Genomic DNA, 21,242 nt, shown 5'->3' with positions numbered 1-21,242 from the left:
AACAACCTCAGTATGAAGGGCCCCTTCCTCCTGAAACTGTCACCTGAGGCTCTGTGGCTTTGCGGTGACATTCATTTTGATATTGTCTGTTTGGTGCTAGTATGTCTAAGGCAATGTGGCTGGCTACATAGAAACGAAAACTCTGAGTGGATGTTGGAATGTCCAAGAAGCTGTGTTCTGCAAGACCCTCACATGGAAATGAGCAAATAGAGGCATGCGAACTCAGTTGATGCCAATGTAGTCAACTCTGTCGTCTTATCTCTGAAAACTTAATGGCTTACCACACTGCTAAGTCTAGCTCCTGCCTCATATTCCTGTCTCCACTTGACGTATGTAAGGGAGCTGCCAATACTTGGCTCTGTGCATAGGCCACGATGGGGGAAGAAGGGGAGGTCAGAGTAGAACCATGGAGGGCTGGAGGTCCTTAGCCTCAGACATGAGGTATCGTAGAACAGCCACCCAGAGTCTAATTCCCTCCTAAGTTTGGGTCACTGTCAGGTGGGTGACAAGACTGAAGAGCCCAAAGTACAAATGTCCCGTGGTGATTCTGCCTCTCACAGAAAACTTGAGCTGAAGCAAACCCCCAGGCCACATAGGCTCCTGGCAGACCCCACAGCTCCGGGCCGCCACATCCACCACAGGAGGGATGAGGGCGTGCTCTACTCACCAACAGAAAGCAGATCTCCGAGGACCTGGAGGATGGTCAGGATGGACTCTCTGTCGGAGCAGCTCTGCAATGAAAACAGAGGCAGCCGTCTTTAAGAAGGAAGGCAAGAGAAGGGAGGCGGCGTGGTCAGGGATGCCCACGGAAATGGCAGGACTGTGCTTCCTTCCACTGAGAAAGGCTTCCTGCGATGAGAAACGGTTGCAGCACTGCTCCTCAAATAATGACAGTGAGGGGCCCCACTGAGTTAAGGGTCCCAGGGCTTCTGCCTCCATATTTAACCCTCAGGATTCCTCTTTCGGGACCCCTTTTTACAGTAACATCAGCAAGATGCGTAAAAGGCTAAACAGTGATAATTTATGGGGAAACATCAAATGTAAAGGGGCTTCATGGGCCAGGGTAGCACTGTTCTCGCTTATTTCAGTAGGCTTGGATTATTTTTAAATCCAGGGCAGAGAGCAGAAGCAGAAACCCACCAAAGTGTTCTGATGGGAAGACTTCCCTGACTGACAAGGATGAATTCTGATTGTCTCGAGAGAGACCTAGGGTGGTCCCAGATCTCATTATATGGATGCTGTATGGGATCCTTACAATGCTTGACACTCTACCCTTGGACACACAGAAGAGAACACCGGGATTCAGAGGGAGGGGGGATTTGTTCAAGTGCTCTGTGCTGCTGACCCACAGAGCAAAGCCCCAAGTACAGCCCAGGCCAAGTTCCCAAAAATCGGCCAGTGATCTTTGCACTGTGATACGCTAATTTTTTTTAACTCTCAAGAACTTATTTATTTATCTACTAGTTGTAAGTTTGTACCCTTAAACACCATCTCCCAAATCCCCCACTCTCCGGCCCCTGGCAACCATCATTCTACACTGTTTTTGCATGTTCAGCTTTTTTCGAATTTACATCTCGGTGATATGATACAGTATTCATCTTTCTCTGTTTGACTTATTTCACTTCACAGAATGCCTTCAAGGTCCATCTGTGTTACTGCAAATGGCAGGATGTTCTTTTTCTCATGGCTGAATAATACTCCATTGCAGGTATATCCATCCTCTTTATCCATTCATCTGTTGACGGACACTTAGGTCACTTCCATAACTTGGCTGTTATGAAAAATGCTGCAGTGAACATGGGTGTGCTGATACCTCTTCGAGATACCGATTTCAATTCCTTTGGATATATAGCCAGGGGTCCTATCTTACATCACTCACAAAAATTAACTCAAAGTAGATCAAACATCTAAGTGTAAGACCTGAAACCATAAAACTCCTAGAAGAAACCATAGGGAAAAAAAACTCCCTGACATTAGTCTCGGCAATGATTTCTTTGGTAAGATACTAAAAGCAAAGGCAAAACAAAATAAAATAAACAAGGGGGACTACATTACACTGAAGAGCTTTTGCACAGCAAGGGAAGCAATCAACAAATTGAAAAGGCAACAGAATGGGAGGAAATAGTCACAAACCATACATCTGATAAGGGACTAATAATATCCAAAATAGATTAAGAATTCATACAACACAATAATAAAAAAGCAAATAACCCAATTAAAAATGGGCAACAGACCTAAATAGACATTTTCCAAAGATATGCAAATGGCCAATAGGTGGATGAAAAGATGCTCAACATCACTAATCACCAGGGAAACACAAATCAAAACCACAATGAGATACGACCTAACATCTGCTACAATGGCTTTTATCAAAAAAACAAGGGAGTATAGTACAGGGAACTATATTCAACATCTTGTAGTAACTTATGGTGAAAAAGAATATGGAAACAAATCTATGTGTTCATGTATGACTGAAGCATTGGGCTGTACACCAGAAATTGAACATTATAAACTGACTGTACTTCAATAAATATATATATACATACAAAACATTTTAAAAATAAAAATATTTTTTTAAAAGATAAATGCTGGCAAAGATGTGGAGAAAAGAGAACCTTGAAATGCTATTTTTCAGGTATGTTATTTGAGGCATAGCTTTAATCTTCCCGAAAGTCAGTCTCATATTCCTTATGTGCCTCAAAGACCTCAATAACTCACTGTTACATATAGGATAAGGTCATGGCTCACTAATAGGGCTTCCAAAGATCCCCAAGATCTTGCCCTGCTTATCTCTCCAGCTTCATTATTCATTACAACACTGCTGCCCAAATGCATGCTTCAGCAACAGAGAGCTACTTATAACTTCCTGCTCAAACCATGTAATTTCTTGCCTCCGTACTTTTGATCATACTCTTCCCCCTTCCTAAAGCTTGATCAATGCCATCTCATCCTTCAAGTGCACTGTGGCTCCCACAAAATTCCCTGCCGGTTTGTGGTCTCCTCTGTCTTCATATCACTCTGTGCTCAGCTCTGACAGCATCCAGACCACATGGTATTGGCCTCAGGGTGCAACCTTGCCTCCCACTTCACCCCCACTAGATATTAATCCTTAAAGAAGGGACCAAGTTTTGTATATAAAAGTATTCCCAGCACCTGGGACAGGGGCTGTTCCAGGAAAGTGTGCAATAAATGTTTTTCAGAATGTAATCAAACCTAACCATAAAGAACTCCAAGGGAGCCATGAAGTCCAATACCACACCACCAAGGCAGAGTGGTGCTTACACTTTCCTCAATATCCAGGAAGTCACACTCTAAACTCCGAACCAGGGCCAGGACTAGGGTGAGACCAGGGAGGCAACAGCTTGGGCAAAAATTTTAAAATTTAAAATGCAGTAATTAGGATAATATTTTCATGCTGTATTTTTACACATCAAGCAATCCAAACAAACAAACAAAAAAATCCATGATGAACAAATTACCAAAATTTAACACTTTAACTCCTCTTCCAGGTGTGATGAGACATCTGGGGATCCTTAGGCATTTGACATCTGCGCTTCCCCAGGAAAAGACTTGGGTTTGCTCTGAGATCTTCTCCACTGGGAGATCTGACCTAACAAGGGCAGGTTCAGTATGCATTTTACTGACGCCTCTCATCAGAGCTGCACTGGAAGTTAACAGAAGGCGTAACTCAAAGGGTTCTTCAAGTCCCCAGGTCTGAGCCATCCTCCAGCAAATGTCATTTGTATGTGTGCACCATGTCAGGGCTTCCTGTCCCTCCTTAGTCTCCCAAAACCTGGGGCATAGGAACCAAGGAGCAGTGCAGCAACTGATCTATCATCCTGGGGAGTTCATTAGTCTTAGGTTCCAGTGTAGGGGAGGTTCCCCCACATCAACAAACAACACTCTGGACACCAGCTGGGTGTCCTACAAAGTCAACTCAGTACTCACGCTGACTACCCAGAGGGAACATCAGATTCCACAGGTTAAGGGTTCAGTCCTGCAAGATTGCCCTCCCCCACTTCAGATTCTACTGGCAAGTCCACACTGCTACCTGTACTTCTGACCAACTAACTAGTTATAAATCAGAGGTTCCAACAAGTCCCTCTAGCTCAGGATGCTAATCACAAGTCCAGGTCAAATTACCTGTGCTTCCAATCGACTGGCTGTAAATGAAAGGTTCCCACGACCTCCTCCTCCTTGGGTTTGTTAAATCAGCTGATGGAACTCAGAGAAACACTTCACTTTCTAGATTGCAGGTTTATTATAAAATTATATAATTCAGGAACAGCCAGATGTAAAAGATGCACAGGGCAAGGGATGGGGAAAGGGCACAGAGCTTCCTTGCCCCCTCCGGGAGCATCACTCTTCCGGCATCTCCACATGTTCACTAACCTGGAAGCTCTCTGAACCCCATCCTTTCAGTTTTTATAGAGGTTTCTTTACATAGTCAATAGAGCCAACTTTGGGGTCTTCTACCTTCCCCAGAGGTGGGGGTGATTTGTAGGGTACTGGGGAGCCAGAACAACAGACTCAAAGTTCCAATCTTCTAATCACATGATTAATTCTCATGGCAACTGGCCTGCACCCTTAGTGGGGGTCCAAAGTCAACTCATTAACATATCAAAAGACAACCTTATTGCTTTCATCACTTAGGACATTCCAAGGCTTTTAGGAGCTCTGTGCCAGAAATGGGAGGAAGACCAAATATATATCCAAATATATGTTTCTTACTATAAATCACAATACCACAGCAGGACTCCAGGCCTTTGAAAGTGGACCCAAAGGTAGCTCACAGTAGCAAAGTCCCTGCAAAGGTGTCTCCGGTCAACACTGATGTTTCTGGATCCACCTGCAGGACCTCCCATAACTGCTCTTCTTTCTGAGAAGAGGGATGGGGATAAATGTTTAACAGCAAGACTGTGCGATACATGTAACTTGTAAAATGTAAGACTCATTAGCTAATTGTGAATAATGAGGAAGGAAGAGGAGATGAAGAGATGAGAAAAAGAGGAAAGAGAAAAAGAAGAGAGGAAAACTGATAAAGTAGAAACTGATTGAAGAGGAATAAAAGATCCAAATTTAATTTTCTTTCATTCAATTATTCATGCACTCATCCCGCAAACATTCACCGGAGATCATCTCTGTTCCAGTCACCAGGCTGGGACACAAGTTGATGGAAACACCATCTGCTTCCTGGGGCTCCAGGCCTAGCAGAGGTGAGCAGCTGGCAGAGAGTTAAGACCCCAGGATGGGCAGGACTGTGATGAAGGTAAGCATCGATGCTAGAAGAATTCAGGGAAGGAGCATTTAACCCAGCCAGGTCCATGAGTGATAAATCTGAGAAACCTGGCAAAAAGGGAGCAGGGGGAGTGTTCCAGCCGTGTTGTAGCCCTGCGTGCTCAGAAGAAAACATAATGAAACATGACGATGCTGGGGGATGAGACTGCCTCCAGGATGAAGCAGATGGTGAAGGGAATTGCGAACGTCTGAAGGCAAGAGCTAGGTCTTCCTCATCTCTACATTCCTGTCTCCTAAGATCTGATAGCTCATCAATATAGTTTATTGAATTAATTTCTCAAGCTAAGGCATTGCCTGCTTTTAGTACAATGCCCACTAACACACCCCAAGAACAAGCATTGTCTTTTATGCTTCTGTTGTACCCGCCAGCAGGGATATAGATCTGGGCATATGGAATGTACTAAATCATCACCCCTAAATTGGTTTGACCCATGGCCAACACAATTGGCTGCGCACACATGAGCTGTTTCTCTGTAATTGCTTCCAAGAAAACCGCATTTGTTTCCAGCATGGGGCAGCGGTGTGCTGATGGAGGACACACATCCTACTCTGCCCTGCTTGGGGAATGAGCAGTTCATCTGCTCTAAGTCTTTCTCCTTCTCCTACGACTGGTTTAGAAATGAGTGTGAGCCCAGATCTGGATAAGGAAACCTGAGTAGAAGTCTGCTAAGAGATTCCAGGAAGACTTTTCTCCAGGATTTTTTTTTTAAAAAAAAGAAAACATGAAAAGCAAAAACCCTCTCTTTCCTGTTTTTGGTCATTGTTGCATGAGGACAAGCCTCTAGGTCATCGATGACGTTAAGTCATCCAACCAACTCTGTGAAACTAACTACCTGTAGACTTTCAGATACATGAAATAATAAATATTCTCACTTATAAAAGCCACTTTTGGTTGGGTAGTTTGTCATGAAGATGGACAATAGAACATGGTACACTTCCACATGCCTTCTTCCCAAGCGTTAGTCTTAATAAATAGGAAAGAAATTGATTTCACCAACTCTAAGGCCAGTCCACCAAGAGAACCCTGCCCTTCCACAGACACTAGAGAGACACTGTTGTCATACAGATGTTGAGTTCATAATGCTCTCACTCAGCTCTGAGTCATGATGGATCAGCACAAAATGTTTTTCTTTAAGTAAAAATGACGGCTAACAGTGGAGGAAAAAAAATGCTTCACAACATCTTGATTGGCATTAATTTATGCACTGCCGTATTTACCAATAAATATTTTACACTATTTAGAAGAATAACACAAAGCCGTTATCTCCCCCACAGTAATAATAAGTGAGCAATCAAAGAAGGCAGGACACGATGTGCCTCGATTTTCCTTTAATGATCCTTTTAAATGAATCATCCCCTGTTGTTTAAGACTTTCCTATATCAAATGGATCTGCCAAGCTTTCAGGGAGAGGTAGGCAGTTGGAAGAACAAACAGTGTCTTTCATAGCCTTTGGGGTTTTGAACTGCAATTTTCTCAAATACCGTTTTGAATTCGATGCTCCTTTGCTTTTAAATCTTCTATGTGTCCCTGTTGCCTTCCTCCTCCTGACTCCTCATGAAGGTGTGTAAATAAGACCCTTCACATCACTGAGCCATTGGAAGCTCATCTCCAGCCACTCCCTGCACCCCGGTACCAAGCACGCCGATCACACAAGACCAGTCATCAGGCTCCAAGCCCATCATGGGTTCCTGTGCCTTCAGAGTTTTCTCACGTTGCTTCACACTGCTGGAGAATTACTCCTCCTCCCTCTTCCTTAGTCCATGAAACTTACTTATACTTCAATTTCAAGCTCAAGTTCCCTTGCTATGCGGTTTTCCCAGCTAACGCACCATTCTGGCACCCATTACCCAAAAGTGCTACATGTCTGCATACACTGGGCACTGCACAACTCCAGGGGGTACCAGGGGTGCCATCCACAAAGACTACGACATAATCAGTGCCCCCTAAAGTGTTCAATGCCTGGCCTCTCCAAGAACAGAAAGATTTGCTCTAAACATTTGTATTTCCACAACCCACTTTGCACAAACCTTTATCAGAATGCTTACTAGATCCTGGTTATTTCCTTACCTCCCTGTCCTGGCTGTCTACGTAGGGGTAACAAACCATCCTAACACTTAATTACTTAAAACGATAGCCTTTTTATTTTATCTCTTGATTTTGTGGATGGGGAATTTGGGCAGGGCTTGGCTGGGAGATTCTTCTACTTTCCATGGTGTCAACTAAGGACACTGGGTGACACTCAGATGACAAATGGGATGGCTGGTCTGGAGGGTCTGTGACGGTTTGCACATCTGACACCTTGGCAGGCTGAAGGAATGGGCTCACTCTGTTCCCATAGACTGAAAGAACAAGCCCATGAAATTCTAGTTCTTGATCTCTAAAGAATAAGACAGAATCTCTTCCAAACTCATGAGCTAAGAGCATAGGACACAGCTCATAGCCCAAGGAAACCATGGTGCCAAAAATAAATTTGTTCTTCTAGTCATGCAGTCTGAACACTCACTAGAAATGGTCCACTGGCTAAAGAAAAGACACTTAAATTTGGAGTTGGTAATGAGTGACGGACGAAAGGGAGTACTAATTAGCACCTTCAGTTACTAAAAATGGTTATAATAACAAAAACGGTGACCGACAGTCTCTGCCTTCACACAGGAGGAAACAGGCAGAGGCTGCCTCATTAGAAACGTAGTTTAGGTAGAAAGAAACACTTCCTGTCAGGGTTGAAAAGGATTCAAAAGAGAGGGGTGTTTTAAAAGGGTATGGATTGAAATATCCATGAATGAAATGAAATAAGATTTCTTTCAATACAACAGAGGTTGGGCTGGAAATACTGGGGCCTATGAAAAATCACAGAAATTGGGTGATGTCATTTTATAACATCACAAAATAAAATAAACATTACAAAATAAAATGGTCTGTAACGTTTTCTGGCTGGAATGTCTTAGATGGAACCTTGCAAATGAACAATTCCACTAGGATCTCTCCTCCTAGTTCTTGGGCCTCACAATTTGACAGATGTCCCCAGTCATATATTGGGTCTTACATATTGAATTGTTAAGAATACTGATGCTCTTCCTCCTGGGTGAAAGGGTATTCATGGTCCAGTGTGGGGCTGTTAGAATGTGGTCCTTGTTCATTCATTTGGCAAATACTATTGAGTACTTATTATGTACCAGGCTCTGTGTTAGGTACCAGGAACACCATGGGTAGCATAAATGTACCCTGTCCCTGTCCTCATGAAACTTCCAGGCTAGCTAGAGATGCAGGTATTATCTAAATAGTCACCCAGAGAAATGTGAAACTGCAACTGGGGACAAGTGCCTGGGTTTGTTGCACCACATGACCGCAAAATAAGGTTACTTGACATGAATCAGAAAAGGATTCCCTTAAGAAGTAACACCTAAGCTGAGGCTGAAGAGTAAGTGAGAGTTAACTAGGAGAAGAAGGCTCCGGACAAAGCAGGGCAAAAGGAGAGCAGAGTCGAGTCCTGGGCTGGTAGAAACACAGCAAAGGTGAGGAGCAGAAAGAAGGCCAGTGAGAGGAGGGTAGAGAAGGGGGGGTATGTTTAAAGGATGTACTTTTAATTCAGGTAGACCTTGGTTACCATAACCTCTGCACGACTTAATTTCTTCTCCCACATTATTGGACCAATCACTGTACCTCATTCATGGGTATAATTGGGCTGGAAATACCATAGTGGACATAAAACACTTAGCTCTCTGCCTACATCACAATAAAAGTTCAATAGACTGTTGGTAAATAAATATTGCCGTGACCACACCTGACAAAAGGTGAAAAATCTAAAAATAGATCTGAAGAGCCTTAGATGTGTATCTTCCTGGATCAATTTTCCACCCAGACTGTGATGTTCCCAATGTAGCAGAATACTCTTAAGGAGGAGGGAACAATAAATGAAACATATGAAAAGGGTGAGGTTGGGTCCTCAAGTGCAGAAATAATTTGGAATCCTGTGCTTTGCCCACGCCCAGCACATTTATTGCCACTTGGGGTAAATGGTAAATTCTCCAAGTCATAACAATAATGATGGCAGTCAATAGCATCCCATCCCTGAAATGCTCTCTGATTTTTTTTAAATGACACTCAATGGAAAGCGGACTCTGTCACTATTTCTAGGAAGGCTGTGAAGTCTCTCCAAAGCACAGCTGACAAATTACAGCACAAAACTTGCAGGTTAGAATTAAGGATTACTGCAAAGAAGTACCAAACAGTTTTCAGCTTTTCTGATTGAATTCTAAACACAGCAAGTAAATAACACTTCCAGGGCCCTGCCACCCAAGGCTCAGTACTGATGTTGAGGAAGTGAGTTGCTGCCTTCTCATTCAACCAGCAGCTGCCACTCCCTGCCCTGATCCTCTCTGAATCTATCACCCTCAAAACACATACGGAAGATTAAAAGCACCGGAGAGGGAGGCTCAGCCTTGCCTCTGCCAGGCCACTGAACCAAGCAGTCTCCAAGCACTGAGAAGATGCTCTTTTCCAGGTCATCCCCCCAGATAATTCTTAGCCAGCTGGTCTAAGGCACAATCATGAAGCAAGAAAAGTTTGACTCTGGTGTCCTCACGTCTCTCATTTCAGGGACCCCATTATCTCTCGGCCTTGCTTCACCACTTGGGTCCTCCCCAGCCTAGTAAGTCCTGGCCTTCCCCGACCCACTCTGAAAAATCACTTTACGGAGATATTCTGTACAGTTTGAGAGTTAAAAACTAGGCATCAGATTATGACTTCGCATCCTAAGCACATAAGACTGTGAATATTACCACTGAGTGTCCACTTTGTTTCTGATGTCACTTACCACTTAATCCTCAAAACCATCTTGCAATTTCAATATCATTATTCCTACTGTACTGATGAGGGGACTGAGGGCAAAAGAAGTTGAATAATTTGCTCAAGAGCAAGGGTAACCTGTCTTCACATTTTCTGAATTGAGTTTCAAAAGCTAGTAAGTTTGATCAAAAAAATTTTAGGACAAGTAACTCAAGGAAGGTTTCTTTAGTGGAAACTTTTTGATTCTAGAAACCAAACTGTGACAGTTTTAAAATATGTCTGCAAATGCTTTCATACCTACCACCAAGAGGTGGAAACTTTGGACCATATTCTTAAATCTTGGCCAAGGGACTCTCTTATTACCAAATAGACTATAGCAGAAGTAACACTGCTTCACTTTCAAGGCTAAGCCATAAAAAGTGATGCAGGTCTACCTAAGCGACTGGTATCTTGGAATCTGGAGCCCTGACCCAGCATGTGAGAGACTGACTACCCTAAGTCTGCCATGATGTAAGGAAGCCCAGACCACGAGGAAGGACTCACATGGTGCTCTAACAGACAGACTCAATTAAGCTCTCAGCTCAATTGGGATCACTCAGCATCAGCTGTGAAGCATAAATGTGAGCTATCTTGAATGTACGCAACTGAACCTTCAGATAATTGCAACCCCAGTCAACTTCCAATGCAACACACAAGAGACACCAAGCAAGAGCTATTCTGCTGAGTCCTTTCCAAATGGTGAGAAAAATAAAAAGTTCATTTTTAAGCCACTAGATTGGAGCAATTTGTTACACAGCAATAGCAACTGAAATGCAAACCAATCTCAAAAGCAGATCAGTTAAAAGCATTGAAAATTTGATTTCTAAAAACTGAATTTAGAATGCATGACAGTAAAAAGAAAAGGAAAAACAAGGATCAAGACCAACCATTTAAACTGCAAAATATCAGAGATTTTACAAGCTTCTTTCATTGATTTTTGCAAAAGACTATATGATACAGAGTAGAGAAAACAGACTTGGAAGCAGTAAACCTAGTTCTAACCCAATTTTTCCATTATGACTTTAGATAAATCATTTACCTTCTCTGGCCTTTACTAGCTTTCCTCTTGCTTCAACTAAAAGAATAAGAGAGATGCTCTCTCAGGTCCCTTCCAACTTTATGACCCTGTGGCATTCAGTGATGTCAGACTGAAGCAAATAGAAGATCCTCATGCAAAGAGGTCAACTTTCTAATTTTGGTATTGTGGTCCAAGAGTGTCTGCTTAAAGGTGGATCAGACTCTGAAAATGAGGGATGAGAGAGAGAGATGGAATCTGTTCATTTGCTGGCAATACACCCGAGATGTGGTGTATGCCCTTGAAGATCTAAGGTAGGGCCTGATGCTCTTCTAAATACATCCCTTAGGATCCAGAATAAACAGAGTGGCATGTAAGAGAGGCGAGTGTTAGCTTCAGGGCAATGATCTCTGCTCTTGCCCCCACCACATGACCTCTCCTGACCTTTGTTAACTTAAGACAGCACTTTGCCATTTTTTTTTTTAGAAGTTCTACATTTGGCATTTTTCCCAGGAAGGAATAATTTTTTTCCTTTTCAGCTCACAGATGTTGACCAGTAACCTCTGGGGCATGAAGATATCCAAGTATTCCTCTTCCAACTTCACAATTTTTTATTAATGCCTTTCTGTTCCCCCTGCCCACTCTCTCTTAAAACCTTCCACTCTGCCAACTATCTTCTCAAAAGGACCTGTCAATGAAATAGTTAATACTAAGGCAGGGTTTCTCAACCTCAGTACTATGGATACTTGGGGCCAGATCATTATTTGTTGAGGTGGGCTGGGAGTGCTGTCTGGTATATTACAGGATGTTAAGCAGTAGCCCTGATTTCCATCCAATGGATGTAAGTGACAGCCCACCCTACCCCATAGTTGTGACAACCAAAAATGTCTACATTTTCAAAATTCAAAATTGACACAGGGCAAGAACCACTTTACTAATTAACTAATTAATATGACTAATTCCTATATTACATGGTGCATCTAATGAAAATAATGACATAAATCAAAGGAATAAAGGTTTCCTATTTCAGGGATCAGTGAAAAGTCAAGTCAGAGAGATATTTTAGGGTCTGAATCCTTTTGGTCATCCCACAAATTACTTCTCCCAGATAACTGTCTACTTTCTTCTTTCATTCAAAGCCAGCACTAAATTTCTGGATCAGACATATGGTCAATCAGATTCATACACACACACACACACACACACACACACACACACACACATGCACACACACACAGTTAAATAGCAAACTAGTTAAATATAGCAAATTTCATTCTGTGGTTAATTCCACCAACTGCTCAACTGCTTGAAAATAAATCAACACCCAAGAATTAAAATAAGGGTGTGGCTTGTGGTCTAGCATGGGACGTTACATCTATTTTTGAAAGATTATTAATTATCCTGCTTCTAGAGTAATTGGTACTGTTATATTGAAAGAAAGCATCCAGTGCATTCTAGAAGGTAAAGAGTAAGATGTCTTCTTTGCTTTATTTCCAATATTCTCCCTGATTTGCCCATGATTGGCTCAGATACTGGGAGCATTAAGTTAATACAACCAGCAGATATGTATCATATGGCCCTCCATGTTTGGGTGCAGCTGTAAACAAGCCAGTAAGGCCTCAGGTGTCAGAGCTCTCAGTCTAGGAGGTGTCTGCTTAACTACAGTTTCGGTAATGGTGAGATTAGTAGACATAGTGGTTATATGCCCCAGTTCCTTTCATTCTGCTGTCTTAAGTAAAACTGCTTCCCCAGCTCCAGTAAATGAGCTCTTTTGGCTTAAAAAGAGAGAGATAAGAAAAAGGCATATGGATGAGTCAGCATAAACTATATAGAAACTCCCTGCCTCCATTTGTAAAATAAGGCCAAAACACCGTGAAGCTGGGCTGTGGGGAAGGGTTGGGAGATCACCACAGGGAAAGGGGCGACTGCAGCTCAGAGATTAATTCTCTAATCGTGCGTATTCACTTTCCTTCCAAGCTGCTCAGACAGTAAATTACAGAACCAGGACAGAAACTTGGCACATGACTCCAGCTGTTGTGTTAAAAGAAGAGGAAACAGATATGGTAGATGGCGAGCCTGACTCTGACATAGCATAGTTCCCTCATCTTCCACTTGGGGCTTCCCAGGAGGTATGATTTCCCACCTGCCCGTGGTTGGCCTCCTGCTGGTGGATGCCATCTTTTCTTTGCCAGCTAGGGTCACCCCACATTACATCTAGACCCTCTAAACTATAGGCTAAAGTAAGCAAGATCAGATGACACTGGACTTACCATCCTGCCATCTAAGGCAATTTTCTAATTCTTATTTCCTGTATGAGGACCCGTGTCATTCATGAAAGATTTACTCTGCAATCAAATTCACCTTTCATGAAGAAGCAAAACTTCAAGCTTAACAATAAGCACATTATTATATAAGAAATGACACAAACAGTAACAAGAAAGAGTCAGTATATCGCACTACCTATGGCCAAGGTTGAAAACAGAAAGCCCTTACACTTCTGGGTGAGTCACCTCATATAAAATAGGGGCAAAAATATCAAGGAATAAACATTAAGAATTCCAGTAGTTCTTTCCTTATTTGAAGGCCAGAGTGCTAGTGAGCATCTTAGAAAAATACTCGTCAATACTCGGCTTTAAGTTTCTATGAAAGCAATCACTCATCCTGTCTGAACAGCACGCCCTCTTCATCTCATGAGGCATATCTCAGAAGTATTTCAAGCCATGTCATGAGCCAGTTGGACCAGCTGGCCCATGCCAAACACCTCTGAGGAACCTCAACTGTGATTTCCATCCCAGTAATTCTCATCTTCAAAGCAAAATGCTTCCAAGCAAATATATCCAGGAATCTCAGTGCTATGTGGGCAGCTGCACTGGGAATTTGTTACAAGATTTATTATATTAATTATAGCCACAATGCAACTGCTCAACAAAAAGCAGTTTGGAAATAAATTAGTCATCCTACTGATCTTTCCAAATACTCTCTAACTTCATTTCCAGAACACCCAAAGACCAACACTTAGCTGATAACATATTTTTCATCTGTATCTCTATTACAGATCCTGTGGATCTCTTCTTTGGTGAATGAAGGTGTTCAAAATTTAATCATCATTAGGTAGCATGTACAAGTGAGAGTATTTGGAAACTATTCTCCCAGAGAAGGCTTATTCCTCACCAAATAGGAACTTCTGTTTAATGAAATTCATGTAGACTCTACCATCTGATTATGAGTATCCTGGGTGCCCCTTTGGAAATGTGAAATCCCACACTGGAGCCATAAAGACCCACTGATGTCACCCTGGAACTCCACCAGGGACACTGTGCCTCCTTGACACTCATTCCTCTTCTTTGTTGATAATTTCACACCAGGTTCTTCAAGTAGTCAGACTATATTTCATGAAATAGGGGGAGTAGATGAGAGATAGAGAGAGTTAGATGAAGATGTTGAATACGACCTGATGATATTTTGTTTTTTCACAGCTCATGTCCAAGAAACCAGAAGATTCCAGAAAAACAATGTTATCAGGCTGGGTTATAAAACTGATGAGAATTGAGAGGTTAAATAAATGGAAAAGATAATAGGAAAAAAAGAGTTTCAAAGTGTAGAGGTGGTAGTCCTACTATGGATCAAGGTTTAAGGGGCAGCAATTGTAACGGGACAGGGGGAAATAGTCTATCAAAAGATTCGGCAACCAAGCCCTGAAGGTTTGGTCATTAGCCAGTTAAGTCACAATTTTAACAGCCCAGGAGAGTGTCTGCAGCTGTGCAGGATCACATAACCCATAAAGAGGACAACAGGCAACTCTCCTCTAATTGCCAGCGCTGAATTCCAAAACCTAAGGAGATACTCAGTAAGCTCTTAGTTAAATGCTCCCACTTAAGGAACACAAATTTGTTTCAGTACGTCTTTCTGGAATTCATCTTTGTGTTGAATTATCAAATATATATCACAGTAATGGAAGTTGCCTTTGACTGTGATCCTGTCAATGAATCTGAGAGACATGGCTGACACCAACACTCAGAGATGCAGTGGCATCTCCCTGCCTAGGCTGAAGAGGATGAAATGAAAATTATTGGTTGAAAGTCAGCCAGGAGTACAGTCACAGAGAGTCATGGGCAATAACTTGACAAAACACCCATTTATCTGTCCTTGCATCCATCCAATCAATTGTTTATTAAAATTATTTGATACACACTAATACAGTAAGCCATGGATGAGGATTCAAAGGATGCCACCAGTATGAGAGTTCTCAATCTCACTGCAAAACCAGCCAAAAATGATACAAAAATACTGATATGTTAGCCAAGTCCATGGTGAATGTTATGTATGAGAATGATTAACAGGAGTTCAGGAAAAGGTATGGAAGAAGAGGGGAAAATCTAATTGTGAAAAGCTTCATTATAGAACTAAACCGAACAGAGATGTACAGTGAGGAAGTAGGAAGTTCCTTCTAAACAGAGGCAGCAAGTTATGTTGGCTAGCCATGACTATCCCAGTTTCAGGGGTGGTTACCTCTCCTAAAAACCTTATGAATTATTTCTGACTCTGTCTTAAGTCTGGGCTTTCATCTTCTCAAAGGAGAGTCAACCAATCATGTAAATAAAGCACCAGATTTGCCAAGATTGAAAATCAAAGTTCTTCTCTCTCACCAGGCAGATGTGAATCAGCTGGATAAGCAAAGTCAGAGAGCCTTCAATCAGTCAGGGTTTCTGTAATGGCATGATTACACTTTGGAGGGATGTTTGATCAAATTACTTCTAAAGCCTCTTTTATTCATTTATCCACAAAATAAAGTCGACCATTTTAACATCAACCAGTTTTATGCCCATTGACCAAGAGTAATTATAACTGTGTCACACCATTCTACAGACTGTTGTGAGTTAATACATAATTAGGTTAAGCATTATGACTCTCTTCTGTTTCTCAGAGGCCCCATGGTCAATCGTCAAGCATTTGATGATGAATGACCACTCTAATCTTTTACTCTTAAGAAATTCAATTCAAAAATCTGGTGTTTGAGCCATAAGATTGGAAATGCAGACACCCTATGTGAGGAATATACTGATTCCCTTAAAACCATCTAATGGGTCATTATCAAAGGCATGGACAAAGTCCACTAATAAAATGGAAGAGAAATCTGCACAGAGGAAAAAAATCCTTGGAAATTTTTAATAAAATTTTTTTAATTTAGAGTAATTTTAGACTGACAGAAAAGTTGCAGAGATATCTGTCACCCTCTTCCCCCATTGCTAACATCTTATAATAGCATGGCATATTTTTCAAAACTAAGTCACTGACATTGCTACATTATTATTAACTAAACTCTAGACTTTCTTGGATTTTGCCAGTTTTTCCATGAATGTCTTCATTCTGTTCCAAGTTCCCACCCAGGCTACAACATCGTATTTAGTTGTCATATCTCCCTAGTTTCCTCTGGTCTGTGACAGTTACTCAGGCTTTCCTTTTTTCCCATGATCTTGACAGACTGGAGGACTACTGAAAAGGTTTCCTGTAGAATGGCCCACAATCTGGGTTTGTTTAATGTTTTCTCATCATTAGGCCGGGTTTGCGAGTCTTCAGAGAGGACATACCCTTCCCATCACACATCCGGGGTGTGTGATACCCACATGACATCATGGATGATGTCATCACTTGAGTCAACATTTGTATAAAGTGGCATTTGCCAGTTTTCCCCAATGGGAAGTTCCTATTTTCCCTTTCTATACTCTGTTGGAAGCAAGTCACTAAGTCTAGCCTGGGCTGGAGCAGAAGGGGCGCAGTCAAGCTCCATCTCTTGGAAGGGGGAATATCTACAAAAATTCTTTGAATCTTTGACACTGAGGGAGAAATACATTCAGTGTGTTCAGTGTTCATGGGAGTATCTGCATTCTCTTCCATCCTATTTTTCATGATCACATGCCTGTTACTTCGCTTGGAGCAGGACTTTCTACAACACTCAATCTGTCAGTACCTCCCGCGACCGTGTCAGGAAACGGACAATATCACATTGCTCCAATGATTGTTTTGCCATCAGCAGTGGATTCCGCCTGCTGAAAGGTGAAGTGTAAGGAACTTGGAGACAGTTCCTTGGGGGGAGAGCTCACATTCAAATGTAAATATGCATAGTCATGGGCTGCGATTTTCCTACTTCTTTTTGCAAAGTAAATTGCTTTTTGAGTTGAAACATTCTCTGGCTTTCTTTCCCTCAAGTTGGACCTTGTATGAAAGTCCTCCTTTTCAAAAAGCCAAATTTGTTTCATTTTTAGCCTATAACTAATTTAACGCTAATTGCACTATGACTACATTAGACATCACTGGACACATTGTGGAACGAAAACTCATCTGTCACCCTGGAAAGTGTCAGTAAGCCTAAGAATGTGCTCAAAGATTAACCTCTGAGACGATGCCTTTGAGCTTTATGCTGGTTGAGACAGGGCTGCAGAACACTCCCCTTCCCAGCTCTCAACACTTAGACACTTTTAGAAACGTGGGTTCCTCTTGGAACCCGTAAGAATTCTCCTTAAGGGATCAGAATCTGACTTCAGAAGTTCTCTAATCTGACTATTGTCAAATGCATGAATCACCCCTACACCATGCAAATGAGACATTTTCTCATCTTTTTTTAATACATCCAGAGACAGGGAACTCAGCACCTCCCAAAGCAGCTTACATCACTGTTTGTAGCTCTAATTTTAAAGAAGGTCGTCCTCAGGCTTGGGGTATTTCTTTGCAATTTACACATTTATATATCTCTCTAATCCCTATTTTAAAGAAATGATTAAATTTCTTTTAAAAAGTATCCCATACAATGTCTAAGTTTTTGCATAGAAAAATATCTGGGGAAGCAGATGTTAATGATTGCAATTTCTGAGTAGTAGGATGACAAATTATTTTTGCTCATCCAATTTGCTAATTTTTCTAAACTGACCACAGATTTCTTTCACATTTAAAAAAAATGCCAAAAGTAAATGAGGACATGGGAGAGGGAAGTAGGCAGTGAGAAAAATACATGGGTCCAAAAGCTTCTAATACCCTTGGGGCAGGGACCACAACTATATTGAAGAGATATCGCTACAGCACTTAACGTTCTTGCCTTATAGCCACGCCTGTCCTATACTTTACTCATTTTGCATTGATTCAACACACATTTATGGAGAACCTACAAGGTGCCAAGCATTCTGCTGGGCACTAGGGACGTGCCATTAGTGAGATATAATTTGTGCGCACGGCACAAGGGTGAAGACAGACATGCAAGCTGATGGATTCAGGCTGTTCCTTCCATAGTGAAGGTGGTTTGTGGCCACTGCATCCAGTCCTGAAGTCTGTGCTCTGCTCAGTGGCTCCAGGTCTAACGGGCATGTCTACACCACATTCCGCTCAGATTTGCATACTCACTACAACCATCTTCCAGCACTCGACAGTAAAGTGTCTCCAGGAAGGGACAACTTTTTTCCTCATGGGCACACAGGTACTCCACAGGTTAGGGGCAGTCCTGAAGACAAGCCCGCTAAGTATTATGGGAACATCACTTAGCTTTGCTTTAGGGATAAGAGAGGGTCTTGCAGACAAGAAGTTAGGGAGATAATGCTAGAATTTTGCCTTGAAGCCAAGTGATGTTCATTTATCATGTAAACAAGGCAAAAGGGCATTGCACCTTGTACCAGAGCTCCAAGGACATGTGGGGGCAAGTCAGAGATGATCTCTGAAAGGAGGCCTTGGCTTATCAATAGCTAATGAATGTTTAGAATTGATGCTGAGAACAGATAATGAACAAATTCCTCCCTTCCCTGACTTTTCTCCAACCACCACGCAAATCCTTCCACTCTTATCCCTTGCAGGAAGCCATCCTCAGGGGCAGAATTAAAAGGGACAGTGAGGCAAACTGTGCCTCCACCAGGACCCCCATGACGGAAAGACATCTACAATCTGCACAGATGTACCGGATGACTTTTGTCTGCTTGGTTTCTACAGAGACATACAAGCAATGTGCACACAATACACACACACACACACACACACACACACACACACACACACACACACACACCCTACAGTTCTCTGAGATCTGCTCTACCCTAATCCAATTTTCTATGGAATTCCTGGCCACTAGCCACTGTGGGTTCAGCCACATTTATACAACTAAACCTTCCCACTGGCCCAGCTGAACTCATCAATCCATTTCTCTGGGCTGCTGAAGTTGGTATCTCTCCCTGGTGCCATGACCATGTCACGTTAAACTCAGGAACTGCTGGCAGCAGGTTGCAGCATGTGGGGACAGTCGGCAGAAAGAACCTGGAGAAGCCCATCGACAGCAAGAAGGCAGAGTAACCTCCAACAAGGAGCGGTTAGCTGCATAAGCTTTCATGGAAGTTATCACATCCTCAAAACTACTCCTCTTCTTTAATAAAAATGTTTCCAGTAAAAAAAAAAAAAAGAAGAAGAAGAAGAAGAAGGCAGAGTAAAGTGGGGCGTACAGGAAAACAAAAACGAGGACGTCGCGACTACCGCTGGGAGTTAAGCCCTGGTTCATTCCAGAGATGCAGAACCCCTTTAGTGCCTGGTTACACAGAAACCTCTGTGTCTCTACAATGAATTCCCATTTACGTGTAAACTGGAGTCGAGCTTAAATTAATTTTATTGAACTCAGCGTGTGGTTCAATTTGGCTTTGATGGAATCCAGACCTGGACGTCAGTTCCTTGCAAACAAATGAGCCCTAATCAAGCCAGTAGTGAAGGGCCACCTAGAGAAAACAGCAAAAGACTTCAGCCCCTGTGGACTTAGATCTTGGTTCTGCCACTTACGGGCTGTCCACCCCTCTGTGTGGCCTCTCAGAGACTCCGCATCACAGAATACTCTCCTCACAGTCTTGTTGTGGGAACTAGAAATCAAGACAATATAGTATCTGGTATCCTGCCTGCAAATAGTGGATGCTATAAATGGGAGTTATTATTATGCCAACCGTAGGAGACCCTTCTAACACAATTGCTTAACTCTCTGAGTGCATGAGAAATTGAGAGGCTCATGATTGGTTATTAACACAGATTTGCTTTCTGGCTCCACCTCAACCCTCAAAAACGTTTAGATGGTCTTTCTCATCCTTGCTTTACTGTACTGTGAACAGAACCCAAGAGAATAGGGATTCTCATGTCCCATCCCGTTGACACCAAGTTCCCCTGTAACCAAGATCCTCTACTGAGTTAATGATTAGCCTCTCTGCCCAAAACCTTATTCCCTTTCTTGTTCAACACCTGTTCCCCTCAGGATTGAGAAATATCAAAGACAGTGGGATTGAAATCAAGCAGCACACTCTGAGGTCCTCCTGGGTATAAAAGCCCCTCTGAGTCCCCTGATTCTTGTTTGGAGAAGACTTTTCATCTCCTAGGCCTTCTCTGAGTTCCAAAGAGCAGATTTAAGCAGTTACTAATTAGGGAAGTGAGTGAAGAGATGTAGAAACAAAGGAAAAAGAGTTAAGAAACAATAGTTCAGCTCGTTCAGCATAAAACAGAGTCCTAGTTCCTCATCAAGGGAGACGCATAATAATCTGACACATATCTTTGAGCTGTTCTGCAGGAACTAAAGATCCTTTACTAGGTGGAGGATGCTGAGCAGAAGCACTAGACCCCAGACTGGTTGGAGCCAGAAAGTTGTTGATAAAGATTCCTGAAACATCACCCTGTTAACTTGTTCTCTCACCACCGACCAATCAGAAGAAAGTCATGCCCTCTGTAAACCTCACCCCAAATATTGCCTTTAAAAGGCCTTCCCTGGAAGCCATCGCAGAGTTTGGGTCTGACCATCAGCTGCCTATTCTCCTTGCTGGGTCCTGCAATGAATGCTATTCTTTCTTTCCCCACATTCCAGTGTCAGTAAATTGGCTTTGCTGCGCAGCAGGCAAGCAGATCCAGGTTGGATTTGGTAACACCATCTCCTCCCTTAATATTCAAGCCTCGGGGAAAGCATCCCAGTTGCAATGGATATGACAGAAAGCGAAGCACTGGGTTCTAGATTTTGCTGAGCATATTTTTAATCTCTGCACCTGCTCTCCAGCACTGAACTTACACAGGCCCCCCTGGAGCAACCGAATAAAGGATATTTAAAATGCAGTT

General features: G+C 42.4%; 1 protein-coding gene across 1 annotated transcript in view; it reads right to left on the bottom strand.

The window, feature by feature from the left end:
• AGBL1 (AGBL carboxypeptidase 1) overlaps positions 1-21,242 on the bottom strand; it is a 599,934-nt gene that overhangs the window by 549,794 nt on the left and 28,898 nt on the right. The window contains exon 2 of the mRNA XM_064480565.1: positions 668-731. Within this exon, the coding sequence (XP_064336635.1) occupies positions 668-731 (64 nt within the window). The remainder of the gene's footprint in view (positions 1-667; positions 732-21,242) is intronic.

The sequence above is a fragment of the Camelus dromedarius genome, chromosome 29 (genome assembly GCF_036321535.1).
Source record: "Camelus dromedarius isolate mCamDro1 chromosome 29, mCamDro1.pat, whole genome shotgun sequence".
Taxonomy (NCBI): Eukaryota; Metazoa; Chordata; class Mammalia; order Artiodactyla; family Camelidae; genus Camelus; species Camelus dromedarius.
Note: the sequence above shows the minus strand (reverse complement) of the source record. Positions and strands in the feature narration are given on the sequence as shown.